Source organism: Amblyomma americanum, chromosome 1 (assembly GCF_052857255.1).
Source record: "Amblyomma americanum isolate KBUSLIRL-KWMA chromosome 1, ASM5285725v1, whole genome shotgun sequence".
Lineage (NCBI taxonomy): Eukaryota > Metazoa > Arthropoda > Arachnida > Ixodida > Ixodidae > Amblyomma > Amblyomma americanum.
In genome coordinates, this window is record NC_135497.1 from 166406733 (window position 1) to 166428725 (window position 21993).

General features: G+C 45.4%; 1 protein-coding gene and 1 pseudogene across 2 annotated transcripts in view; one reads left to right on the top strand and one right to left on the bottom strand.

Moving 5' to 3' along the window:
• The window catches only part of LOC144114133 (uncharacterized), an 83395-nt gene that overhangs the window by 17145 nt on the left and 44257 nt on the right, over positions 1-21993 (top strand). For both annotated transcript variants that reach the window (XM_077647645.1, XM_077647646.1), the window contains exon 7: positions 4040-4171. In XM_077647645.1, coding sequence (XP_077503771.1) covers positions 4040-4171 — 132 coding nt within the window. The remainder of the gene's footprint in view (positions 1-4039; positions 4172-21993) is intronic.
• LOC144114132 (uncharacterized) lies at positions 16454-21739 on the bottom strand (annotated as a pseudogene).

The window sequence follows — 21993 nt, forward strand, 5'->3', positions numbered from 1 at the left end:
CATCTACCGCTGCCTTCTCACCACACACGTTTCTGAAGACCAATTCATGTCTTTCTTTGAAGCGTGCGAGCCATCCTTCATACGCACTGAAAGAGTCAACGTTCATTTTCGCTGCGTATCTCTCAGCCTGCTGACAGATCAGCGGCCTGCTCAGAGGAAGTTGCCCGCTGCACATATCTGCGATCCATCGTAGCAATGCATTTTCTAACGCCGGGTGCGCTGCCGTCCTGAGCCTTTTTTTTGTTCCGGTGAACTTGCCATTGTCAAATGCTTCGAGAATTTTTTCTTTGCTCCTCACATAGTCACTCAATGTGCTTCTCTTGATCCCATACTTTTTCATTATCTCATGCCGAGAAAAGCCTTCACCGACCTCCTTTAATATCTTCACCTTCGTTTCTAAATTATTGTCCGGCTGCTGTTGCCGCTTCGCTGGGTTGGCAGCCGCCATCACAGCAAAGCGTAATGGCAGTGACAGCACGCACCAGTCCGCACGCAATGTGGCTTGTCACACTTGCAACGCAAAGAAAGCAGCTGCAGCGTCTGCGTAGACGTGGTGGCAGTGACAGCACGCATCAGCAGTCGAACGCAACGGGCATGAGTCCATGCACAACACGGCTTTTCACACACTCGCAACACAAAAGAACGCAGCTGCAGCGTTATTGTGGCATGGGCAGCATGCGCGTAGTCCCGGTGACAAAGTAAGCCCAGAAAGCCGTCCCGTCGTCCTTTGCAGCTTTTAGTGGTTGCTGGAAGCTCGACCAGTGCGCTGGGTGGTAGCTAGCGTCACCTGGCCACTGATCGCTCTCTCACTATCATCACTGCATCACTCGCGTCCTGCGGCCGTTTCTCGTCTTGTTTCAGTCTGCGCGGCTCTCCTCGGCTGCGCCGGCTTCGTCGTCGGTTAGGGGTGTTTGAACGTCCGGGCATGGACCGTTATGGACGTTGCCGAGTATGGACATTGCGAAAGCGTTTAACACATCGAACTACACAAATTTTTGTCGGGACCGCGGTGTGTGTCTGAGCTAACCAAATTTCCGAGTTATCGAGATCCGGGTAAACGAGGTTTTACTGTGCATAACATAGTAGAGATAACTTCTGGCAAGATAAAGATGCATCTGAAAACTTTAGTCACTTGAATAATATATGCTTTCAAGGTTTATTGTGATTTCATGAAAGTGCACACATCAGTGTAGCACCTCAGGAAGTTGTGAAGCTACCTATTTTCGGTTCAAATGTATAATTGTCTATGGTAGGCTCTACTGTAGAGAGAACGCAAGACGATGGGAGTCTTGACAATGCAAAGCAAACTGAACAAGGGGCGGTAAAGGGAGCCTTGGGCTGGTGGAAGGGTGAGGGGGACGTGAACTTAGCATCAGTTTGCTAGCCAACATTCATCTCCCACTCTTTGTTCAGTTTGTTTCTTATTGTTTTGTATGGTAGGGGAAAACTTTTTCAAAAGTTTTTTTGCCCGCCAAGATGAGTCTTGTTGAACTTTGCTTGTAAAAACACACAGAACACCGAGGAGGCCAATTAGCGAAATATAAAGGACACTGAATGGTTTGTTTGATAGTTCAGTAGTATTCTGTTTGCAAAAATATGGTACGTAGGTTCATCATTTTCAGTTTGCCGGCTCTTAAAACAAGTGGGACTTGCATGTCCTGCTGCTGCACAAAGGGTTAACTGCAGAGTGAGCGACTGATAGCTGTCAGTATAATATCTGGTGAAAAAGCCTGCAAAAATGCAGCTGAGTGAAATGAACGATAAGTTAGAAAACAGCAGAAAACTCTGAAATGCTTGCCAGTGAATTTCATATTGGAAGATACAGAGGCAGAAGCTGATGATGCTCTTGGTCAAGGCAGTACTGCATCAAATTGCACAAGACTGCACCAAATCCAGAAGCAAAGGGAGCAGCCAAAGCTGCTTTAGGAAGAAAAAATTTTGCTCAAAGGATGTTCGTAAAGTCAGTGCATGTGTTTTCTTTCAACCATCTCTGAATTTTGACTGTTCCCTTGAAATTCTTAAAAAGTTCTTGCATTTTTTATTCAAAATTTTATACAAACACTACGGAGATTTTTATTAAGACACTTCTGGGTTGGAGCCGAGCACAGACCACAGTTCTGAGCTTATCCTTGGCCTGGGTTTTGCAAGCTTCTGAGTTAGCCAGCTAGGCCACATTAAGGGGGACACTGGTCTTAGACCTATTTTCCTTATTTTTAGTCCAATCCTAATGAAACTGTATCACGTTGCTCAGTTTTTTTTACTGATTTCAAGTATGAAATTTCTTTAATTCATTAGTTCCTAAGATAATTTTAATTAGTCATTTATCAGTATCTCGGTAAAAAAAAAATGGCTCAATAAAAATAATTTTTAACCCATGGCTACACAGTATGGTGACTAAAAAGTGCAATAATCAAAGCAGTTTTTTCATTTTACCCTCATTAGTAATTTTACAGCGCTTAGAAAAGCAGCATTCAAAGTGTGAATATCGTGCATCGATAAACCTCGCAAAATTACAAATTCTTGAAGCATGACTGAACAATTGTGCTTCGATTATTGCATACATTGTGCCTTCAGCTTCCCTTAGCAAACAATATGACATTGACTAGTCCTAGACGTTGGGATATTGACGTACTAAGACAGCCAGGTGTCCAAAATTTTCACGGTGTTAAATCACCTGCTTCTGAACAAATCGAGCCCACACAGTGATCTAAATTTAATATTATGTTCAAAATACCGATTTCCTGGAGGAGAAAACTGGTAGAGTTGAAGAATAATAGCTATAGACTCCAAAAATGTCATTTTTAAAAAATTTGTTTTTGGGTTGTTTTTTGGACCCAAAGACCAGTGTGTCCCCTTAAGAATTCCAGAAGCGATTTCGCATTTCCCAAAGTCTCACAGACATACAGGGGTTCTGGAGCAATGGAGTTTTCAAAGATGTATTCTGAAAAACTGCACTAAGGAGATGTGTAGAGGTGGGTTGTAAATCGTGTGCAGTGTTCACACCCTCGTTAGGCAAAAATGTGCGAAGCATCCTTGTTGACCTCTAGTTTAACAAAAGGACATTACAACTCTTTCTGAACGTTATCCCCAGTCTTGCATTCGTTAGAATAATTAAAAGAATGTCGGAATGCAAGCACCACTTGTCAGTGCATTGCGTCATAGATGTCATGAATGTCACTTTGCAGAAAACGTCAGTCCACGTTCAATTATCAGCATTTATCAGTTTGAGCTTAATTATCTTCCTGCTATCCATAAATTGTTAGTGGTTCCTTCGTGGCAGATTTGCTTAGCACTGTTGTCTGGTTCTAAATCAAGTGTGCACAAGTGCCTGATCTACACTACCTACATGGGGCACTGCAGAGCCACGAGTAGCAGGCCAGGCAGTGCATGAAAGTAAATGCTGTTTGGGCACATTTTCTAGTACTAATCCTGCGCTATAATGCTGGTGATATAGCATTCGTGGGGGTGCACTTGCACGTTGCCTATTCAGCTGATACAAAAAGAAAAGCACCTTTGTGCATTGATGCAGTCTAGCATGCAGTGCTGCCTTCCTCTTGCGTGCCATCTCAAAGAATGTGATGTGGTTTACAGGGTTTTGATTGTGTTATGTCTGAAAGCAGAAATAGTAAATCTGCATTTTGCAGATTTTGGATAAGCTGCTGCTTCAAATGCACATCTTGTTGTGTCGTTCAGATTGGTGCACTTTATTTCTACTGCAGCTGTTATTGCGTGATGTGCTTAGATACTTAGAAAGATGCAAGTAAAAGACCAGACTTAGTTCTTTGCCAGTTTTTTTATGATGTGGGTGTTGTTCAGATACCACGGTGGGGTTGATAGGTACATCTTGTCGTAGGACCCTGAGGTAGGAGGCAGTAGCTGCTGAACATCTCAGCTGCTCTGCATTGCAGTCCCATTGGGGATATGTAGCTGTATATTAGGCATTCATGGGCACCCGCAGCATGGTGGCGGTAGAGCCCTTTCAGAAAAAAAGCCGTGTGCAGGTTAGCAAACAACAGCTCATCTTTCCTGTGGGCGCCAGATCAAGTTCCACCCGTCGAAGCCGAACTGCATGGCCTCAGCCAGCATGGATTCCCTGGTGAACCTGTTTGACATCAGCCAGACTGACGAGGACGATGCACTACAGGCCACCCTCAACTGCGACTGCTCAATTGTGAGTACACAGAGTTTCTTGCATGGCTGCTGTGATGGAGCCCAGAATTGTGTCATGCATTTCCTTAGAGGGAGTGGACACATTGAAGCACTCTTGCTTCATGCAGAAGAGCTGAACTTGCTCGTTTGTTTTTGGTAATGTTTGCTCCAGATTGAGTCAGCTGTGGATTACAGCAGCACCCCACTATAGTACACTCATATAAACTAAAGTAAAACTTCAGTCCCATTTCGCCTTCTATAGACGACTGTACTTTATTTTTCGTTTATAGTAAAAAGCATCTGGTCATGGAAACGCACTTCCTGTGGAATGATGACATCACGGCATACGTGCAGTCTAGGATAATGAGGCTAACATTCTGTAGCAAATGCGTACCGAACGCGATGAAATGGTGCTCTTTGATATGCCTTAAGGGGAGATGCTACTCGGAAAAACATTTTCTTTAATCGTCACAGCTCAATGAAACTTGCACCATAAAAGAGTGTGAGCTCTTCTTCTCAAATCTGCTCTTAGTTCTTTGATAGCTTATTTGGTTCATTTCTAGCACACCATACAATGCTAGAAACAATGCATGTTTGTGCACACTTCGGTTATTACAGGAAGCACAACAGAACACTAAAATATAGCTCATATTGCCCCCAATGAACAGTAGAATTCAATGAAGCATAAAAATATATTGTTCCATTACTGTTGTCTTCAATGAAAAATTTCGAATGTGAAGTTTGTTTTACCATTTCCAACCAAGAAACTTTGAAATTATCTTACTGAATATGTTCGGTAAAAGTTCTGAAAGTAGTTTCTTTGAATTCAGGACATGCTAAAGCATAACCATGCGAATTTTCATTGTGATTGGACTACAAAAAGTGCTCAAATTTTAGTGCACAAACTCTAAAAATGGGACAAAATGAATAACAGAGAAAAACGCGTGTGAAAGTTAAAAAACATGTTTACTACTGTACTAGTCAGTCAATACTAATGAAATTTGCACAGAATGCCAGCAAGGGTGTCTGAGAAGAGGTCACAAAGCTAGAAGGCACCAGCCTCATACGTCGGCCCCTCACAGTCCCTGCAAGCCGACTCCTCCAGACGGGCCTTCGTTGCGTTCGGCGATGGGCCTGCAACGTTGCGCGATGCCCGCGCGTTGCGGCGATGGGCCCGCAAGCTTTTGCGGCGGCAGCATGCACTCTTTTGCCAATAGCAGTAAAAGCATTGGTGATGCACTGGTTTCGCACAAAACCGCAAAAGCTGCTCATGTGCGATGCCGATTGCGCGCGCAGCGTCCACGGACTTCACCGTCACGGCGAAGGTATCCCGTGCTCTGCCGTGGGCAGACGCCTCATCACTGCCGTTGCACGATCGAGATACGCGGCTCAAAGAATATGTTGACGAAACAACGGTTGTCTGACACGCGTCATTTCGGCAGTAGAGTTCCAAAAACGATTCGAATCCTTTCCGTTTTGCGGCCGATTCTCTGACAGAGGGATCACATCGTCCGCAGGCGGGGCACGCTGCGCCGCTAACGAGGTCGTGCATCATGCCGATCTTACTGATAACTGTGCTTTCGCGCTCGCTTTCACGCTTGTTTTGTCGTCGAACATCTTTATCTTTCGCTCAGGTGCACTGACGAAGTCATCGATGCTCTGCAAGAAGCTTGGAGGATCCAAATCGGGTGCATCGCAGTCGTTGCAGTTAGGCTTAGCAACAGAGGAACCTCCCGTCACCGGAGCTCTCCGCTTGCGCTTGGGGCGTCTTCCTTTATACTAATGCCTCATCAGGAACTTTCGTGAACGAAAATCTCGTTTCTCGGTCACATCCATGGCAGAGAAAGGAGAAAAACCTAGGCAGAAGCGTTGGTTCACGTCTCGGTGGCGGCAGAACGAAGAAAGAGCGCCTGCGTACGACCGTGCGTTGGAATGCTCGTAGCCAATGGAAAGGCTCCGATCATGCCACGTGATTTAAAGGGCCAGTCACGACGCTCGACTCAGGCGGGAAACGATCTTTTTTTTTCGTATTTTTATCAAGAATGCGCCACTGCCGAAGTGGCTTCTGGTAGAAGAGGGTTGGGCCTACTTCCCCGCGAAAATTAAGAGCAGGCGAGGGCGGGCGACGCCGTGGAGCAAAATGCCGCGTTCCTGAAGTTCGGTCAAATTCGCACTTTCATGAGCCACTGCGAGTGCTTTAATTGCATTTTTCACTAACTTCCCATTGATTATCGGCGTTGATTTTTTTATACATAAAAGAAGAGGCTTGGGGGAATACAAAATGCAAGAAAACACAAAATCGACTTTTTTGAAAAAAATCTCGTTTTTTTTTCACCCGCATCTCCCCTTAACCTCAGTGCTTGTGAGTTGTGAGAATAAGCTAACTTTTCAAAGGCCTTGGGGGCATGGGGCAAAACTCATGGTGTGCATGAGAAAAAAAAAAAAGTAAAGCTTGCTATGAACGTAGAAAGAAGGTGCTGCAGGATGGCTAGAAGAAAGTCGGTGAAGGTGCAGTAAGGAGCAGGGAAGTAAAAATGGGGACAAACATAAGCTGCAGCGAGAAGCGGAGGTGTGGCAGCACCGTTTGGGTGGTTTTGCAGCACTTGACTGTGGTACGCAGGCTTTTTAACTATTGCCTCTTAAAGGGATATTGCATTAAATTTTAGGCGGTCTAATTTTCTGCTGGAGGGAAAGCTGGAGTTTTTAAGATGACTGAAACCGCATTGTTTTTTGCACGAAACCCACGGGAAGCCCCTTTTCCTCTAATTTTTTCCTTGAACTGGTGCACCTGGCGGCGACACCCCGAACTACTGCTCCTTGGAAGCTGTGGCGTCACGCGTCTCCCTGACTCCGTGCCCGGCCGGCCCGGCCGCTTCAGCGGCAGGGCGTGCACTTGCTGCAGCTGCGTGGACGCTACGCGCCACGTAGGGGACGCGCTGCGAGTGCCGCCGCTTGTGTCCGGAGTTCCTTGAGCTCTATTTTGATCCGTGCGGCTGCCAGACGAGCAAAGGGCTGGGGTTCCAAAGTATTATTCTGCTGAAGGTTGTAATGGGGAAGGAACACGCCATGTCATGCCTTCCCAAAGGATGCTAAGCTCTGAAGAATGGATGCACAGCTAGCCTTCGTGACAAACCTTCTAGGTCCAAATTTTTGTTGTGGCAATTTAATCGACAGCGACTGAGATATAAATCTTTCTTTGTTCCGAATCCACATGACTGAAATGAGAGTGCCTCAAACCTGACTCATTTCTGTACATAATGTCACATATATTTGTGAAGGAGACGTTATTGAAGACCTAGAGCCAGGGCAGGAGGCAGTGGTGGTTGTTGTCCTCGATATAGTGGTAATGGCAGTCGATAAGCGATAGTGCAAGTGCTATATCGTTTTCTTCCAGGTCAGCTGTGCGCTACCTCGCAGTACAAGGTGGCAATATTTCCTAGAAAGCGCAAGACCAAAAGCATGACAGCCATGCTTTAGGAAAAAGGGGACCTTAACTACATGAAAATTCAGGTCACAGGGTGGAGTTTACTGCAAAAAATGTGCATTCTGTAGCACATGTTAGTGCACGTAATTACAGAGGATAGCCAAAAACGTAGCAGGATTTGTTACATGCATATTTTCCTTGTCAATAGACAGTTCAGAAGTATTTTCACTTGTTCCAGTTTTTTCGCCCACAGGCAATATATGTGTATACTTGAACGTGTAGTAAATCAGTGCTGTATCGTTTAATAGTGTTTTCATGCGAGCATGTGCAAATATAAAAAAAAATTGAGGGAGAACTTCTTCACTCATGCCAGAGACCATCAGAAAGTAACAACGCTGACAATTTACTAACAGGCCAATGCCACGAGAATTGCGCGCCAGATCCCGTTCGTGGAAGTTATGCTCGCAAGTTTGGCGGCATAGTAACAGTGCTCATCACAAAAACTGCGTGCTGCATACTTTTTCACTACGCGATGCAGTTAAGTTGGCTGCTTTTATATGTCGAGCACTCACTCCGCTTTTCGTGCTGCCTAAGTGATGTATAAGTCCTATTTCAAATCCCCTCCCCGCCTTATCACGGCATCGCGGCTGTTCTTTTTGTGTGGCTGGAGCGATGAATGAAGGTGATGCCTTGATTTACCTTTGGCAAGGGAGGTATTTTAATACTTAATTCAGGAAAACTTGTGTGGGTGATATCAAATTGGATTATAATATGCACAGCTACCACAACAGGAAGTGCGCCCGTGCAAAACGTCTTCCTCCAGGCTCGTTTTACTCGCCATCACTCGATGAGGCTGTGGGCCTTGTACCCGTCCATGGTCATTTCGATATTTGAATGATATACCTAATAATTACTACCACTACCACTTTCCAGACTGTAACTGTCGATCTGTTTCATGTGTCCATGCTGCCAACTCTGAACTGATGTGAGCACGGTGCAATGAGAACAGGCCGCCATGAGATGTGTGACGCCACGCACGCCTTCCGTCTGGGTAGGCAGCAAATGGCGCGTGTGCACAAAACCTACAAAATAACGTCATCCGTGCAAAAATAAATAAAATAAAGACTGAAACTATAGATATTTGCACCTTCTGAATCCAGTTTCGGTGATTTTGCAGAAATTCGCAATTTAATGGCAGTATCCCTTTAATAAATGACTCTGAACCTGCGGAAGACGGTGCCATGTTCTTGCAAAGCTTTGGTTTTCACATAGAATCAAAGTAACGTTATATTTGTAATTGCATTGTTTTCGTGCAAATGTGGTACTTCCGCAAGACGCAAATAAATTGAAAACGTGATAACTGAAAATAGTTTGTTAGCGCACAGTGGGGTGATTAGGATAAAAGGTATTTTAAGATGGTTCTTTTCCAAACCACCATTGTGTGTTAGTAATTAGCGAATTAATTTACAGACGACATCCTCAGAGTCATACCATCACCAACAACTGATGTAGTAAAGATTACTGTTGGGCTGAGTGACTTTAATATGAAGGGGTTCTACTGTACTAAGTCGTAACTTAGTGAGCCCAGAATGGTCTATGCATATATTGAGCCTGTTCGTCTTTGGGCCATATCTAGCAGGTAATCTGTGCCAAGGTAATCTTGCCAGCAGGCGAACACACAAGCTTAGTGAAGAAATTGCAACTGCCAGTGCATGTCAAAGCATTCAGTAATAAAACTTCAACTTGTACAGGTGTAGTCTGGTGGAGAATAGAGTTCGAATTTTTCTCAGTATGTGCATCAGTTGAAATCTCTGGGTCTTTCTTCTTTTTTTAATGTTAGTATTTTTTCATTGTGCCTTGCGAAAGGTCGAGGGAGGCATCCATTAAACTTGCACCCGTGTGCATTGCAATGTCAGCGCACATTAAAGAACCCAAGGTTGGTCTAAATTAAGGGGGTATGAGGGTCTTGAAATTTTTTTTCTTATTTAGTAATACTGCAGGCCAATTCTTTGGCCCAAGCAGGAGGGGCATATCACAAACAAGAAAACACAGAAAAGCGTATACAATGCAACATGAAATGAACATAATGCACTAAAAGAAGCACAAATGATAATGTCAACATCGCTAACTTGCACAAAAATGATTTTGCAATGCAGCCATGAAGTCGTTAGACCGAAATACACTAATGGGAAGTGAATTCCAATCATTCACCGTTCGAGGGAAAAAACTGTACTTGTAAGCGTTTGTTTTCGCGAAGATCGGTGCAAGCAAATACTCATGACTGTGTCGTGTTCTCCTCGTAGAAAGCCGACATACGGAAGCTGGTAGCGTCATATTATTTTTTCCAGAAATAGTTATGTAGTAGTACAAGACGATTAATTTTTCTACGTATTTCGAGTCTCTGTATTCTATTTTGTAACATTATTGAGGACGGCGAATCCTTCCTGGCATATTTCCCGTAAATAAATCTGACTGCTTTTCTCTGTACTCGCTCAAGTTCTTTTGTGTCTTTCATGGTATGCGGGTCCCAGAGTTCGGAAGCGTATTCTAACTTTGATCTCACTATTGCATTGTAGGCTAACATTTTAGTCCTTACAGGCACATTTTTAAGCTTTCTTTTTATGAACCACAATTTTTTTAGCGCAGCTGAGCAAACATCCGAGATATGAGTTGACCATGTAAGCTTATTGTTGAGGGTAACGCCAAGGTATTTGTATTTGTCGACTTCGAGGACAGTTCTATTTCCAAGTTGGTACGGAAAAATGCTAGCAGATTTTTTTCTTGTTAAGCGTAAAAGTACAGTTTTTTCCGCATTCAGCTCCATTCCCCAATTGGAACACCAGTCAGTGATTTCAGCAAGGCATCTTTGCAACACATAATGATCATCATAGGACACAATTTCCTTGAAGATAACACAGTCATCCGTGTATAACCGAATGGACACATTACCAGGAATAACATCAAGTCATTAACATAAATTAAAAATAACAATGGTCCTAGCACACTGCCCTGAGGGACTCCTGAGGTGACCTGACGAGCACTGGAAGTACAATTCCTAATATCAACAAACTGTTCTCTGTTTTTGAGATAAGCACATATCCACTGTATGATACCAAATGGGAGTCCAATTTTATCTAATTTATGTAATAGCTTTGCATGGGGAACTTTATCAAAAGCTTTGCTGAAGTCCAGAAAGAGCACATCTATTTGTCCAGATAAATCAAGTATGCGGGATAGCTCATGTACGGTTGTTACGAGTTGAGTTACAGTGGAGAGTCCTTTCCTGAAACCATGCAGAAAAGGTGATAGTATGCTATGATCTTTCAAAAACTCTTGTATAAAACCAGCGACAATATGTTCCAATAGCTTACAACACGAGCTAGTAATAGATATAGGACGGTAATTTGAAACAGTTTGGCGGTCTCCTTTTTTGTGTACCGGCACAACGCGTGCTTTACTCCAGACTGATGGTATTGCACCTAATTTTAAGGATAACTGAAAAAGATTAGAAATGAATTCAGATAATTGCTCAGAATATCGCCTCAAGAAAGCATTAGGAATGTTATCGGGCCCAGCTGACTTCTTAGTATTTATATTTAGAAGCAATGCCAGGACACCTTCGCGACTGATTAAAATATTATCTACCGATGGGCTACTTGTTCCGGAAAGTTCACACTGATCACATTCTGTAAACACACTTTGAAAATATACATTGAAGTATTCAGCAATGCAGTGCGCATCCTCTATTTCAATTCCGTTGACGTTAATGCTTTGTATCTGTTGTTTTCTCTGGCTTAGATGCAGCCAGAACTTTTTAGGATCGCTAGAAATAAATTCTTCAAGATTCAAGCTGTAGAACTCATCTCTAGCCGAATTTACCTTTTGTAGTAAGTCTTGTTTCAGCTGCGTAATCTGCGGGGTTGTCTCTTTGTTCCTCTTTCTCAGCCTTTTTATTTTACGCTTGGTCTGAATAATATCTCGATTTATCCAAGGATTTAGGCGCTGTTTTCGAACTACTTTTAAAGGGACACAGTGCTCCGTACAGTACTTTACAGTCTCCTCAAAACGTTGCCATGAAAGTTCAACATTATTTTCGATTATATCAAGTTGTGTATCTAAATAATCTATAATCGCAACATCATCTGCCTTAGTGAAATCTCTAATTGTTTTAACTGTTCTATGATCTTGGTGCTTCTGCGCAGGAACTTTCCAGCAAAAAGATATCAGCTTGTGATCTGATATACCAGGCTCGACCGTAGTTGTTCCATCAGAAAATACTTCGCTCAGGAATAGAAGATCGAGAATATTATTTCCACGGGTATCACTATACACAGCCTGCTGGAGGCCCAGGCTGAACATAATATCTATCGCCAAGTCACCAGAAACCGATGAACCATAGTTAAAACGATTCCAGTTTAGACACGGTAGATTAAAGTCACCTGCTATTATTAAGTTTTTCCCTTTAGTTTCAGAAGATCATACAACTGATGCATAAAGGAGTCATCAGCCCCTGGGGCCTGATATACAGAGCACAAAAAGAATGACATTCCCCAGATAGATACCTTCAAGAGTAAACTTTCGTGTTCCTTGATTTGATCTGCAACTGTTACATGAACACTGGATTTTGTTATGACTGCAATACCGCCACCGCGAGAACCCCTGTCTTTTCTGTACAGATGATAGTTCGGCGGAACTATTTCGTCGTCGCGAATGGCTTCGTGCAGCCAAGTTTCCGAAATGATGCAGACATGGGGGTCATAGAACAAAAGCAAATCTTCCAGCTTATCTGTTATATTTACAATACTTCTGGCATTGAATGAGAGAAGCCGGAGCTGGTGCGCCTGCAAGAGCTAGCTTTCGGACGTTGAGCTGTTCGTTCTAGAATTTTGTTTGCGGCTGGCTCGGTGTACTATCAGTTCCAGAAATCTGTTTACGAGAGTTGGAGGCATCATCCCAAGAAAAATACTGGTCATCAATTCGCAGCTTATCGTGAATCAGCTGAACCTTTTTTTCGCTATCTTTGTCTGCCTTCGCACTAGTCCAAAGCAGTTTGCGTTTGCGCCGCGTGTCAGTGCAGTAATCATTCTGAATAGAAATGTTTGAACCATTTAGCTTAAATGCGTTCTGCATGACTGAATGTTTTTCCGTGTAGTCCTGGAAATACACGATAATCGGCTTGCCATCTGAACTCCTCCCAAGCCTATGTATTCTTGCCACCGACGAACAGCTCAAGCCCAATTTATTCAGAAAGACGTCGTTTAATACCTTGTCACGTAAGAGCGACAAAGTTTCATTGGGAATTTCCGGAACGCCAAAAACTATCAGATTTGATCGCCTACTTCGATCTTCTAGGTCGATCATCTTGGCTTTCTGTGATTTTAGTATCTCTTCCATTTTACATACAGTTGTGACCAAGGTAGCAGCTGTGCTCGTATTTTCTTGTACGTCTTCTTCCAACTGAGTCAGACGCTTGTCAAAACAATCGACCGCTTTTTCTGTATTTTCAAGGTGCATTTTCAAGTCCGCGATATCATTTCTTATTGCCTGTTGTCCTTCTACCAAGGATTGAAACATTTCTTCAACTGTTGGCCCAGGATTTTCCTCAACATCGCCACACAACATCAGTTTGCAGGAGCAAAAACAATCATAGGCTATACTTATACAAAGTTGAGGGCACGGCAGAACAACTAAAAACCTATTGTCACTACGAAACGAACAGTTGTGACCAACCTGTACAAAGAAGATGAGGCGCATGGTGAACGACCTGCGCCAAGCGCTTTCGCCGTGCCCACTGAAGATCCTCGGGTGCGGGACAGTCTTTATAGGGGTAATGGCCGGTGACGTCACGAATCCATGGCTTGGGAAAGGGGGCGGTTTGATGATGACGTTGAATATCCGAGCTTGATTGCTGACGCTTGGTGTTGTCGATACCGGCGTTAGCGTGGTTGCAGGCGATAAACCTTGCGCTGACAGCAACAGAGCCTGTACAAAGAAGATGAGGCGCATGGTGAACGACCTGCGCCAAGCGCTTTCGCCGTGCCCACTGAAGATCCTCGGGTGCGGGACAGTCTTTATAGGGGTAATGGCCGGTGACGTCACGAATCCATGGCTTGGGAAAGGGGGCGGTTTGATGATGACGTTGAGTATCCGAGCTTGATTGCTGACGCTTGGTGTTGTCGATACCGGCGTTAGCGTGGTTGCAGGCGATAAACCTTCCGCTGACAGCAACAGAGCCTGTACAAAGAAGATGAGGCGCATGGTGAACAACCTGCGCCAAGCGCTTTCGCCGTGCCCACTGAAGATCCTCGGGTGCGGGACAGTCTTTATAGGGGTAATGGCCGGTGACGTCATGAATCCATGGCTTGGGAAAGGGGGCGGTTTGATGATGACGTTGAGTATCCGAGCTTGATTGCTGACGCTTGGTGTTGTCGATACCGGCGTTAGCGTGGTTGCAGGCGATAAACCTTGCGCTGACAGCAACAGAGCCTGTACAAAGAAGATGAGGCGCATGGTGAACGACCTGCGCCAAGCGCTTTCGCCGTGCCCACTGAAGATCCTCGGGTGCGGGACAGTCTTTATAGGGGTAATGGCCGGTGACGTCACGAATCCATGGCTTGGGAAAGGGGGCGGTTTGATGATGACGTTGAGTATCCGAGCTTGATTGCTGACGCTTGGTGTTGTCGATACCGGCGTTAGCGTGGTTGCAGGCGATAAACCTTGCGCTGACAGCAACAGAGCCTGTACAAAGAAGATGAGGCGCATGGTGAACGACCTGCGCCAAGCGCTTTCGCCGTGCCCACTGAAGATCCTCGGGTGCGGGACAGTCTTTATAGGGGTAATGGCCGGTGACGTCACGAATCCATGGCTTGGGAAAGGGGGCGGTTCGATGATGACGTTGAGTATCCGAGCTTGATTGCTGACACTTGGTGTTGTCGATACCGGCGTTAGCGTGGTTGCAGGCGATAAACCTTGCGCTGACAGCAACAGAGCCTGTACAAAGAAGATGAGGCGCATGGTGAACGACCTGCGCCAAGCGCTTTCGCCGTGCCCACTGAAGATCCTCGGGTGCGGGACAGTCTTTATAGGGGTAATGGCCGGTGACGTCACGAATCCATGGCTTGGGAAAGGGGGCGGTTTGATGATGACGTTGAGTATCCGAGCTTGATTGCTGACGCTTTGTGTTCTCGATACCGGCGTTAGCGTGGTTGCAGGCGATAAACCTTGCGCTGACAGCAACAGAGCCTGTACAAAGAAGATGAGGCGCATGGTGAATGACCTGCGCCAAGCGCTTTCGCCGTGCCCACTGAAGATCCTCGGGTGCGGGACAGTCTTTATAGGGGTAATGGCCTGTGACGTCACGAATCCATGGCTTGGGAAAGGGGGCGGTTTGATGATGACGTTGAGTATCCGAGCTTGATTGCTGACGCTTGGTGTTGTCGATACCGGCGTTAGCGTGGTTGCAGGCGATAAACCTTGCGCTGACAGCAACAGAGCCTGTACAAAGAAGATGAGGCGCATGGTGAACGACCTGCGCCAAGCGCTTTCGCCGTGCCCACTGAAGATCCTCGGGTGCGGGACAGTCTTTATAGGGGTAATGGCCGGTGACGTCACGAATCCATGGCTTGGGAAAGGGGGCGGTTTGATGATGACGTTGAGTATCCGAGCTTGATTGCTGACGCTTGGTGTTGTCGATACCGGCGTTAGCGTGGTTGCAGGCGATAAACCTTGCGCTGACAGCAACAGAGCCTGTACAAAGAAGATGAGGCGCATGGTGAACGACCTGCGCCAAGCGCTTTCGCCGTGCCCACTGAAGATCCTCGGGTGCGGGACAGTCTTTATAGGGGTAATGGCCGGTGACGTCACGAATCCATGGCTTGGGAAAGGGGACGGTTTGATGATGACGTTGAGTATCCGAGCTTGATTGCTGACGCTTGGTGTTGTCGATACCGGCGTTAGCGTGGTTGCAGGCGATAAACCTTGCGCTGACAGCAACAGAGCCTGTACAAAGAAGATGAGGCGCATGGTGAACGACCTGCGCCAAGCGCTTTCGCCGTTTTAACATATCTTGCTGAAACTTGGCATGCAGGTATATAACAGGATGATGATTTTGAATATGCATTAAGATTTCAAATATCTCACCTGGAAGGAAAGATATGGCGAATTAACATATCTTAATAAGGTCATTTTTTACGGCCCTTTATAGTAATCTATCAGTTAAAGAAAGCTTTTTTAAGAACAACCAGACATTAGCAGAGGCCCACAGCACATCCTAAAGCTAATGAAATGCCTATAAATTTGTTTTGTGGATCATAAATGAATAACGGGCCGCCGTGGTGCCTGAGTGGTTATGGCGCTCGGTTGCTGGCCCGAAAGACGCGGGTTCAATCCCGGCCGCGGCGGTCGAATTTCGATGGAGGCGAAATTCTAGAGGCCCATGTACTGTGCGATGTCAGTGCACGTTAAAGAACCCCAGGTGGTCGAAATTTCCGGAGCCCTTCACGACAGCGTCCCTCATAGCCTGAGTCACTTTGGGACGTTAAATACCCATAAATCAAATCATAAATGAATAACAAAGTTGGAAAGAAAACCAATGTGGCAGTAATTAGCCCACACTTGGCCTAATTGCTAATATATCATGTTTAAAGGAAAAAGTAAAGCTTTATTTAGGATGTGCGGTGGACCTTTGGAAATGTCTAGATATTCTTAAAGCTTTTTTAACTGAGAAATTATCATAAAGGCCTGTGAGAAATGACCTAATTTGGATGTTATTTTGCCATAAATTTCTTGCCAGGTGAGGTATTTGAAATCTAAATGCGTATTTGAAATAAGCATTCTATGATACATCTGTGTGCCAAGTTTCAACAGGCTATGTCGACAAATTAAAAAAACTTTTCCAGACCCTCATCCCCCGTTAATCCGGAGCATTCTACTGTGATGTCCTTCATGGCCCATGTGGTGTCACTTCGGGGCATTAATCTATACAGATTACAATTTTTACATTCATACATTTTGTTTCACAAGGTCACAATGTTTTCACAAGCTTGTGCTGCTTCAAAATGCCATTGAAACCTGATTTTACATAGTCCTCTGAGACCACATTTTTTCATAATATTGTGAAATTTATGTTATCATAACCACATGATTGTATTCACCCTTTTGTTAAATTGCTTATGCAAGTCGGATTTCTTGTTTCTATATGTTTCAAGAATTAAACAGTACAACCACACTGTTATGTTCCTGCTTGCTGCATTCTCTTGGTGTCTGGTATGTTACTGTGGAGCAATTTATTTCCGACTTTCGTAGAATCTGCCTGTTAAATCGCATATGTGAAAGGGTTCATAACTATACATAACGAGTGGGGCTCCAAGCTGACCCACGTGGCAAGTGCCAGTTGCTGTAGTAACTTTTGATATGGCTTGGCTATGTATTTACTATTCATATTATATATTGCTAACTAGCCTCTTGGCATGTAATTTTTGTATGTTTCTGGGCCTGAAGCATGACAGAAATTAACCTTAAAGATACCACACACCCTGAAAAGTGTGTAAATTGGCATAAAGACAAGATTTTTGTAACAATTCACAAGACCCACGTTGTAGTGGGGAAAATAGGTAACGAAGCACCAAACAGTTTGGAAATCAAAGCAAAGAACTGAGCATCAGAAAGAGTCCCATTCCACTGTGCCACAAAGCCGGACACTGGAGTTGCTCATGATGATACATGGTCATGCTGGACCTGCTGACTGCAGCTGGCAGCATGGCAGCCACCTATATCACGAGGCCAGACTTTACTTGACTAGGCTCAAAGGTTGCGAGTGCTGCAGGTACTTTACGGATTGTCCAAGCCATGGTCATATGTTATTATCATCATCGTTTCTTCAATGTTCGTACCACCGTTGCCTCTCGCCAGGACTGATGGCAGTTGGCATCACTGCGCTCAGCATCATTATATTGCATAAAATGTGTGCATAGCATTTTCAGTCCCAGAAAAGTTCAACATTTTGTGCAGTGGGTGAAGACCCGACATAGAGGACTGGTACACGCTGTGAAATATTTGAAACTGACGGTGCCAACCTCATGTAGCAAGGTGGGTAGCAGTGGTGACAAAGCCATGATTCAGGAAGAAAGCAGCCGAGATGCCAGAGATTACTCTCACATCCACTGTAACTGCATCAGACAGACTACGAAGGTACATGAATTAGGTAGTTACAATCTTGAGAGCCACAAAGCCTAGGAGATTCTAGAGAAGCATGTCCTATTTTTAGGGAATAAAAAAGCACCAGACAGATATGTATGATTTTTTTCACTGGTGAGGTTGAGGTTTAAGGGGGGATGCTACACTTCATAGACAACTTTTTTATTTATGAATGGATCTGAACCAAATTTTCACATCTAGCATATTTTGATGAAGTGATTCCTCAGGTGTAATTACTTTTGCAATAGGACGAGTAGTTTTCGACATACTGTAAAAGTTAGGTTCTTTGTTTGGAGAAAAATTAGCATTTTAACAGAAAACCACAACACAGTGGTTTGAGTATCGAATGAATCTAGGATGTTTAAGGAGTGTAATAAGGTATAAATAAATGTTCTGGGCCAATTTGAACTAGACTTACAGCTCATCAAAGTTGCAAGAAAAAAACGCCATCTTCGCACGCCAAACAAATGACCCATTTTTTTAAATTTCTGAAATAAATATTGTATTGAAATTGAGCTGAAATAGAACGAAAGCTATTTTTCCTCCAAAATCACAAGTGTGCCAAAATTGCTGTTTTGAGAAATCAAGAAAAAAGGTTTCAAAACATCTTTATTGGGATAAACCCAATAAAATTTCAAGGAAATGCTCCAGGGGCATAATCGGGATGCATCCCGTCTCTGTGCCTCTTTTTGGCTTGCTTCCTCACTTCCAGAGAAGCTTCTCGCTTCTTCTTCGAGCTGGCACTTCGACGGAGATCTTTCTCCCTGGCCCTCTGAAATCCACTGCTAGTGATGTTCATGTCTAGCTGCTGTAGAATTGCAGATGATGCATGAAGATTCCCAGTGTTGAAGCGCAGGACAGCTTCCGCAACAGCAGCTTGCACGGCAACGAGTGAAGAATGCTGCTCCTTCGACACTAGACTCCAAATGACGGAGTGGAGACTTTCGTTAGCATTCTGTGTCTTGCCTCGCTGGCACCTCTGGAGTAGGGTCCTTTCAGATAGCCGAGTGTAGACTGGCAGCATTGCTTCTGCAACGTCTTAGGGCAAATTGTAGTGGTGCCCGGGTTCTGGCTCACCCTTTGCTCTAGCAGCATTTTGGCGACACCACGAATTTTCTCCAGTGGGGCATAGGCTATGATCTGAATGTTCATCAGTGGATGTGACATGCCTGTAAGTTGCCATTACGGCCTTCTGCATTGCGTCCACGTCACCGTCATTAGACTTTAGAGCCCAGCCATAATATGTGCTCAGTCTCATGATGAGGTCATTTGTTAGCCGGCCTCTCCCACCAAGGCTTCGCTTCCCCTCTCCTTTTTGTTTCTGCACCAAATTCCTCAGTGCTGTCCCCATGCGCTTCTGAACATGGTTCACGCAGTCCTCCTTCTGCACATCAATGAAACCATACACTTTCGCTTCTTGGATTGCTGTAAATGTACGGCTGTCACCATCACACAAAATGGTTGTGTAGCGCAATCCATGTCGCTCTAGTGATCTTCGGAAAAGTATGAGGCCAGCTTCGACCTCCATGTGACCAGCTTTGCTATCACTATTTTTCTGGCACTGGTGTGTGGCCTTCCACTCTGCGTAGCCCTCAGAATCTGGCTTCGGTCCTACCTCACACCCTAAACAAAAGTTAGTACAACGTAGTCCAAGACATAACCTGAAAACAACTCTATCACTGCACCCACGCATATGTGTGATGAGTGACCACATGTCATCCAAGAGCCATCATAGCTTACTGCTATATTGCCTCTATGACCAAAACACAGGTCTTCGTAGAGTGTGGCCACCTTTTGTGCACACTGGCTCATAGCGACCTCGGCCGCTTGTGTGGCAGCAGGTGCCAAAGACTGCTTCAAATGTCGCTGAAAAGATTTGTGGTGCATTCCACGGTGCGACACTCCCATTGCCGCGAATATATCATTCATGGCTGTCTGGCCATTCCCTGTTGAAACCATTGCTCCCGTAGCCAGGAGGTTGACGTCGAACGCGTTGCAGGTCTTCCAACCATCAACTCGGGGCGAGCTCCATTCGGTCGCGATGTCTCCGCAGTTGTCGCACACGACAGTCAGCTTCAGCGCAAGGCCGTAATCACTATCACCTCTCACTATATGCGCTGGCTGGTTGCACGTTTCGCATCGCAGAACTTGAAGGAGCGAGTTGAGTGAGTCGATGTTCATGATGACGTAAGGAGCGGCACGCTGATCCGGCACTGGCGCCGTTGTCGCACTGCTTGCCTCCGCAAAAGGCTCAACCTTCCGTGCCGTTGCCGGTATCGACGAAAGTCGTTGAAGTGCCTTTTTTCACGGGCGAGAGCCTCGCGCACTTCTCTGTCGCCAATAGCATCGAAGCTTATGCGAACGCGGCCGGAGTCGACACAGCGCACGCTGTCAGAGGAAGCAACCTCATGCGCTTCTCTGTTGCCGATAAGATCGGTGCTCATCCGAGCGTGGCCTAAGTCGACACTGCGCACGCTATCTGGGGAACCGATCTCGCGTACTTCTTCACTGATAACATCGGTGTTTATCGACGCGCGGCCGGATTCGACACCTTGCACGCTGTCAGGGGAGGCGTCCTCGGGCACGACGGCGTTATCAGGCGATGTCGGAGCCTGATTGTCCATCACGTGCTCCCGCAACGCGGTAGCAGCACCAGCACGCTTTCTGCCTCTACCTTTCTTCCGTGTACGGCCAAAATGATGCAGAGATCGGTGTTTTTTCGCACCGCCAGGCATGGCGAACCGAAGTATCACGTTGGGCACAACACGTTTTCGCAAGAGCAAATACCCTTACAAAATGGCGGCAGGCACCGACCACAAGCTTCCTTAGCCAATCAAAAACCGCCATTTTGGTCACATGCTTCAAGCAACCAATAGAAGGCCACTTCGCGCATCATTTTTGTTGCTTTTTTTTCTTTCTGCGTGAAACTCAGGGTTGCTTACTGAAAAAAATTAAACGCTGGAAACGGCAGCTTTCCAACAAGACCAAAATGGCGCCGATCGAGTGCGTAGTTCCCGAGCTGCAGGCGGTTGAAATGGGCGAATTTTGACCTCAATTTAAAGGTCCGCGTGCCGTATTTGCTATTATTAACTGGTATAACGCGTGAAATAAACGTAGTTTAGAAGCCAAAATTTGCAGATCGGCGCAGAATGGTCTCGGGAACGCGAAAATGAAGTGATTGAAAATGCGATTTTTGGGCCGATTTTCGGCTCTCAAGTGCCGCGTCCCCCCTTAAATAAACTTACACACAATCTACTTTTGCAGCTTTGCTTTTCAGTCTGAACGGCTGCTATACATTTCTTAGCTGATAGTTTTTTTTTGTGTGTGTGTGTGTGGTTGAGTGAAAAGTGTAAAGTAGCATTCTGTTCTTCCACATGAGAAGTAGGAACTTCCACATGAGAAGTAGGAATGAGATTTTTTTTTTCTTTCACAGTGAAAACCTTTGTTCTCCTGAGTGCCAGTTTTCAGCAGTGTCATTTTCAGCAGTTTTCAGCAGGGTGGGCACGGCAAAGCCTCCAGAATGAAGCCTTCTGAACCGCTTGACCTGTTTTTACAGGCTTTCCTGTGTCATGCTTCAACTTCGGATCTCGCCTCAAGTATGTGCTTTGTCGCTACCAGCTTTAACGTCTTCTGCTACCTGCATGGAAATCTGCTACCTGGGACGGACCTGCGCACGTGTTCCCTTCGACGGCTACTGCAGCAATGATTACGGACAGCACCAGCTACTTAAGCTCAATCCACATCGAGCCACTCTGTGGGCACGGCGAAGCCTCCAGAATGAAGCCTTCTGAACCGCTTATCCTGTTTTTACAGGCTTTCCTGTGCCATGCTTCAACTTTGGATCACGCCTCAAGTACGGGCTTTGTCGCTACCAGCTTTAAAGATCATCTTTCGCTGCTACCTGCGTGGAAAGCTGCTACCTGGGACGGACCTGCGCACGTGTTCCCTTCGACGGCTACTGCAGCAATGATTACGGACAGCACCAGCTACTTAAATTCAATCGACATCGAGCCACTCTGTGTCTGTGGGCATGGCGAAGCCTCCAGAATGAAGCCTTCTGAACTGCTTATCCTGTTTTTACAGGCTTTCCTGTGCCATGCTTCAACTTTGGATCATGCCTCAAGTACGGGCTTTGTCGCTACCAGCTTTAAAGGTCATCTTTCGCTGCTACTTGCGTGGAAAGCTGCTACCTGCGACGGACCTGCGCACGTGTTCCCTTCGACGGC